This window comes from Sinocyclocheilus rhinocerous, unplaced genomic scaffold (genome assembly GCF_001515625.1).
Source record: "Sinocyclocheilus rhinocerous isolate Xijiao unplaced genomic scaffold, SAMN03320098_v1.1 scaffold383, whole genome shotgun sequence".
NCBI classification, from domain to species: domain Eukaryota; kingdom Metazoa; phylum Chordata; class Actinopteri; order Cypriniformes; family Cyprinidae; genus Sinocyclocheilus; species Sinocyclocheilus rhinocerous.
The window spans coordinates 556,459-562,895 of NW_015643560.1; the positions used below are offsets into that span (position 1 = coordinate 556,459).

Sequence of the window (6,437 nt, forward strand, 5' to 3'; positions counted from 1 at the left end):
ATTATGGTAAGGGGCGTTTCATTTCCGACGTGTGCTTGTGGTGTTCGGCCAATCACAGTGCACTGGGTCAGCTGGCCAATCAGAGCGGACTGCGCTTGTCAAAGGAGGGGGCTTTGTAGAAAACGAAGCGTTTGAGAGAGGCGGGGCATAGAGGACCTACAATAATGTACAGTATTTGAAAAATAATGTGTTTTTTGAACATTAAAGCATGTCAACATATTCTGTTACACCAAATACACAAAATAATGATCTTTAAAAAAGCATCATATGACCCCTTTAACTCAGGCCCTGGAGGTCCACTTTCCTGCAGAGTTTAGCTTAATAAAACACACTTGAACAAGCTAAAACAAGGTCTACAGGATTACTAGAAAGGCAGGTGAGTTTGATCAAGGTTGCAGCTAAACTCTGAAGTGGACATTATGATGTGACATTATAAAAGTGGTGCTATGATGTGACCAAAAACAAGTAATGTCTTACAGAGGCCAGACGTCGTCCCGCAATTAACAATGTCTTCGGTAAGGAATGGTGCATGAACCCCTGGAGACACGAGGAGTCAAATGTTGGTGAGCAGGAGGACACACATCTGGACTCTTCGGTCAACACAGAAGAGGTTGGTCTCATACTTCTGTTGATATACATGAAGCAATGTCAGAATACAGTTAACTAGTTCTGTTTTACTTGCTCTCCTTTAGCCAGTAGATTTGCTGGATGACGAACCAGATATGATCATGATCAAGGAGGAGACATTTGAAGATTGCTCTGGGAAGAATAACCCTGAGGAAGATGAAAGTTGCAGTTTGAGAGGTTTGTGATGTGAGAACTTGAGAACAGTTGCTGTTAACTCTTTGTTATATTCAGATGTTCATGTGTCATTTATTGAATTACAGGACCTGCAGTGACCAGTGATGAGAGATGTGTCGCCCAGAGCTCTGATGATTTTATCACATACATGGTACCTTCAGATGACCAAGTCCAATCGAACGTACACCAGACACAAGCTGAAGAACAACCTCTTGATGGAATTATCTCTACACAAGGAGACAGCACAACAGAGCAAACTTTCCATAGTACACACGACCACACAAGTATTTCAGAAGAGAAGAGGTTTGAGTGTGTATTCTGTCGACGAACCTTCAACAAATTAACCTACCTGAAAGCACACATGCGAACACACTCCGGAGAAAAACCTTACGTCTGTACAGTTTGTGGTAAAAGATTTGCTCAAAAAACGTACCTCAGAATACACCAGCGCACTCATTCTGGCGAGAGGCCGTACTCGTGCATGGAGTGTGGAAAGAGCTTTGCTCAAAAGAGCTCTCTAAATGTACACCTCCGAAGCCACACTGGAGAAAAGCCATATAGCTGCTCAGAGTGCGGTAAAAGCTACGCGTACAAACAGGGTTTCAATACACACCAGTGCTTCAGTTAGACTAGTACATACTGAAGTGAACCATTACTGAATTTTATCTGTATCAAAGTTGCTGTTACAGCAGAGTGTGCATAACTCTGCAATATGTACCATTAACAAGTTGCAAGTATGCCCATGTTTTTTTTCCCACAGAAATTAAGTCCTTTGACAGTGTTTGGAAACGTGTTATACAGAAGCATCTGGAGTTTTCTGTGCATTGACTTGCATGTGTATATTCATTTGAACAGAGGGATAAACAAATATGCTTGAATAAACTTGACAAAGTGAGTGAAATCATGCAAACCACTTTTTTTATTCAGCATGGTTGAAATTACACATTTGCTTACACATGCAATCTAGCTGACATCTGAACTTGAACAACTCAAACTTCTAGAAGCATTGTACGTACTACATACTACTGAAATTAGTTTCCGTAAAGATCTGTAAAGATCAAGTAGTGTTACTGGTCGCTTTACACTAATGGCCCAAAACTGATAGAACATTATAATATTTTAAACAGGGACTGTATTCAGAAAAAAAATCTTTAGCCTAAAGCCTGATACGTTTACCTCTGGTGGTCCTTTATATCTAGACTATACATTACCATTCATTAGTTTGGAATAATTTTTTTGCATTTATTTGATCAAAAATACAGTAAAAACTGTAATATTCTGAATATTATTACATTTAAAATATCTATTTTATTCCTGTGATGCAAAACTGAATTTTCAGCATCATGACTCTGTGTCTTCAGTGTCACATGATCCTTCAGAAATCATTCTGATATGCTAAATTGCAGCTCAAGAAACATTTCTTCTTATTATCAATGATGAAACATTTGTGCTGCATAAAATGTTTATGGAAACATGATACATTTTTTTCCAGGATTCTTTAAAGAATGAAAAGTTCAATATATTACTTCAGCATTAAAGTTCAGCATATTAGAATGATTTCTGAAGGATCATGTGACACTGAAGACTGGAGTAATGATGCTGAAAATTCAGTTTTGCATCACAGAAATAAACTGCATTTTTCAATATATTGAAATAGAAAAGTTATTTTTAGTTGTAATAATATTTCGCAATGTTACTGTTTTTACTGTAGCTTTCATAAAATTTCTGCAGCCTTAGTGAGCATAAGAGACTTCTTATATATAGCCCAGATGTCAAAGATCACCAGAAAGGCTGTGTCTTTGGTTTAACAGAAGAAACAAATTAGTTGGGATAACAACTACATTACCAAGTAATACACAGCCATACCTGACTATATATTTCTGCTACGATCTACAGTATTACACACAGATACATTCTTTTTAAGGTGCTGCAACCTCACATTTCCACGGTTCGTATTTCATTTTAAACAGCTACTGCGATCTTAAATTGAGAAATAACCAAAAGAATTGTGCTACATAAAGCTATAATTTATATCACGGTGATTTTTCCTTGGTTTCCTCCTGACTGGTTTAGCCGTTTTGTCATGGACAATGAGGTGTTGTTGGAGGGTGACTTTCTGGGTGAAACCCCTTCCGCAGGTTATACAAGTAAAAGGTCGTTCTCCTCTGTGGATGCGTTCGTGATTTCGTAGACAAACTTTCTGGGTGAAACTCCTTCCGCAGGTGACACAACTAAAAGGTCTCTCTCCTCTGTGGATGCGTTCGTGAACTTGTAAATTTCCTTTCTGGGAGAAGCCTTTTCCACAAAAACTGCATTTATTGGGTCTTTCCCCTGTGTGGACCAAATAGTGAACCGAGAGATTGGTGTTAGAATGAAAACATCTCCCGCAGACATCACACTGAAACTTTTCGTTTGGTTTCAACTTTGAAAATCGATGTTTTCTGAGACGGTTTTTGGCAGCATTTTGCCGTAGAAACGCCTTCCCGCCGTCATAGCAACTGAAGTTGTTTGGCGGTTTCTGTACCTTTACTCTCTTTTTGCAATGTTCTGTCGTGGTTGCAGCATCCTCATATATTTCCTGTGCTTCTCCATCCTCCTGAGCCTCAGAGGGAAACTGGCCATTGTGCTCTACTGAAAATTGGTTGAGTATAGAGTGACCATCAAATTCCAATGGATCCTCTATTGGTGCTATTAACTGGTCAACAGTGTCATCGATAGAGTTTTTTGTAGAGAGTTTGTCTGATGAATCGGAGGATGCGTTTTGTATTTCTGATATCTCTGAAAATTCACCAGACACAAAATGGCCATCAAAACTTTTTAAGTCTGCCAGCGGCTCATATGCAGAAGATGGCAGCTGTCCTCTTGAAGCTTGGGGTGTTTTCACTGTCGAAGTATGTAAAATAGTTCAAATCAACATGATGCACCAAAATTAAACCTTACTAATTAAAGATCTACTAGAAATTTTGAACATTACCTGTAAAACTGGGATAAGTGTCCACTTCAAAACACTCCTCTTTGATTATGACTAGGTTGGAGTGCTCTTGTTCTTTGTGCTGTATGAGACAAAATGAGCAGATCATGCAAAAGGAAATTTTGTTTTTCCATTTCATTTACACATTTCATTTCCTTTTCATTTGTAGAAATAAGTTCTCATATATTTCCCAATCCCGGTCCTGGAGAACCTCATCAATCACACTCCCTAATCAATCACACCTGATTCAACTCATCAGCTCATTAGTAAACACTCCAAAACAGGGGTCACCAAACTCGGTCCTGGAGGGCCGGTGTCCTACAGAGTTTAGCTCCTACCCTAATCAAACACACCTGAACCAGCTAATCAAGGTCTTCCTAGGTATACTTGAAACTTCCAGGCAGGTGTGTTGAGGCAAGTTGGAGCTAAACCCTGCAGGACACCGGCCCTCCAGGACCGAGTTTGGTGACCCCTGCTCCAAAACCTGAAATATGTGTGTTACACAAGAGAGGCATCAAAAACGTCCAGTGTTGGGGTTCTTTGGGACCAGGATTGGGAGACACTGATCTAGACCAATGCTTCCTGTAGGCCCCTCATCTGTGCATATTTTGAATGTCTCCACACCCGATTCAACTCATCAGCTCATTATTAAAGACTGCAAGGTCAAATTGTGCATTCAAGTCAAGTTCGGCTTCTTGACCGCACAACATTGTAATTACAACTTCCCAACTTGTAAATGCAAACTTCCCAGGACGACTTGAATGCACCATATACTGGATGTTTCCAATAAGGGAGACATCCGAAATGTGCAGTGGTGGGGGGTCTCCAGGACATGTTTGGAAAGCACTGATCTAGACAAAGCTATTGTAATCTGCCACACACATCAAGTTCATGGGTCCATAAAAAAATACACTGAACAAAATTATAAACGCAACACTTTTGTTTTTGCCCCCATTTTTCATGAGCCGTTTATAATTTTGTTCAGTGTATAATAGTACAGTACTAAATTTTCAAATGTTGTTAACATTCTTAGCACTATGTATCATCTCCCATCATGATCATCTCCTGTCAAATTAAACACACCCCTAAAAATGACTTTAAAATGATTATTCAAATTGGGCAGATGGTGCAGCAGGACAGCTCATTCTCTATGGTTCATAGGACCACTAAAACTGTTACAGTAAAAATGATCAAAATTTGCATCTTGAAGCTTATTGCAATATTTATTATTCCAGTATCATTTTTTTATGTACCCTTTGAAAGTAACCGATAATCTGCTTTAAAACACGACTGCGATTATTTCATTTACAACTTCATTTTACACCTTTACACATGCAGCATAACGCATGCAGTCTGATTTACACTTCTTACTGTAGGCATGCAAATCTCTTGGGCATTATTTTTCCTAACGGATAGCGTATGAAACACCAATTTTAAATTTGGGGTGAACTACTTTAAGGAAATTTAGGGAACCTTATAAGGCGATAGACTGTACAGGTCGACATCGATCGCCAGCTCATCTTCTCTGGACTCGTTCCTCCGATCCCACAAACTGGAACACCACTCCTTTCCAAATATCCCTTTTATTGAGGGCTGCGCTGCTGTGAGGAGCAAAATAGGCAGATACGTTACAATCAGAGTAGTGCACTGGCCGGCGAACATTTTCAAACAAAACTATTGAGTAGAGGTTATGTTTACCATCTTCGGTTTGAACGCAAATAGAGCGATATATTTTGGAGCCAGCGCGCGTTTCTTCCTTTGTGATGCGCGTGCTTTCTTCTTGCCTTTCGCTCCCGAGACAGAGCATTTTGTCTTTAAGAACTGTATTTTCACTCATGACCCGATACAGTTCTTGTCGTAAAAACGCAAAATCGCTGTCTACAATTGTGCATATTTCTTCTATTGCCGTTTTAGTCATTATCTCCATTATGGAGCTTACTTGCAACCGAAATGATATAGATTTTGACATCTTTTAATACTCGCGATTTTTTGGTTAGCATGCAAGAAAAAGAAACACCGGCAAAAAAACCGTGAGGTGAGTCACCGAAAAAATAATTCCAAATTGTGGAACTTGGTACTGTGCAAAAACCGGAAATAAAGTGTACGAAAGAAGCCCTCGGCTTTTATCTTGCCGCTGAATATCGTTAGCTTCCGGTTTGTGATAGACTTTGCCCTGCACTCAAATTCTCATACTATCCGTCCTATGAAGTTTCTGACATAAGATTTAGTGTGTAAGATATAGATCAGATCATATCTCAAATTATAGTATCTAAAAGAGGTGCACATCAGGATGATTTCCCAGGTGAAAAAGACGTAGTATTAAATGTATTAAAGGGGTCATATGATGCTTTTTTAAAGATCATTATTTTGTGTAGTTGGTGTAACAGAATATGTTGACATGCTTTAATGTTCAAAAAACACATTCTTTTTCAAATACTGTACATTATTGTAGGTCCTCTATGCCCCGCCTCTCTCAAACGCTTCGTTTTCTACAAAGTCCCGCCTTCCGACAAGCGCAGTCTGCAAGCACGCGTCGGAAATGTAACGCCCCTTACCATAATCGCGAGCTTCATCTTTCAAAATAAATATAAAGACAGAGCCCGAAAGGGGAACAGAGTCGCGTGACAGACACAGTGATGAAGCTGGTATGTGTTTGCAGTACACA

General features: G+C 39.4%; 2 protein-coding genes across 2 annotated transcripts in view; one reads left to right on the forward strand and one right to left on the reverse strand.

Moving 5' to 3' along the window:
- LOC107757375 (zinc finger protein 567-like) overlaps nucleotides 1–1,693 on the forward strand; it is a 28,092-nt gene extending 26,399 nt beyond the window's left edge. The window contains exon 5 of the mRNA XM_016574832.1: nucleotides 1,051–1,693. Within this exon, the coding sequence (XP_016430318.1) occupies nucleotides 1,051–1,429 (379 nt within the window). The 3' untranslated portion in view covers nucleotides 1,430–1,693. The remainder of the gene's footprint in view (nucleotides 1–1,050) is intronic.
- An 839-nt stretch (nucleotides 1,694–2,532) lies between these two features.
- LOC107757354 (zinc finger protein 252-like) lies at nucleotides 2,533–5,833 on the reverse strand. The gene is made up of 4 exons (XM_016574795.1): nucleotides 5,471–5,833; nucleotides 5,246–5,373; nucleotides 3,776–3,854; nucleotides 2,533–3,684 (listed from the first exon to the last, which is right to left on the reverse strand). Exons 1-4 carry the CDS (start codon nucleotides 5,739–5,741, stop codon nucleotides 2,813–2,815), a joined length of 1,350 nt encoding a protein of 449 aa, XP_016430281.1. The 5' UTR covers nucleotides 5,742–5,833; the 3' UTR covers nucleotides 2,533–2,812.
- Between the last annotated feature and the right edge of the window lie 604 nt (nucleotides 5,834–6,437).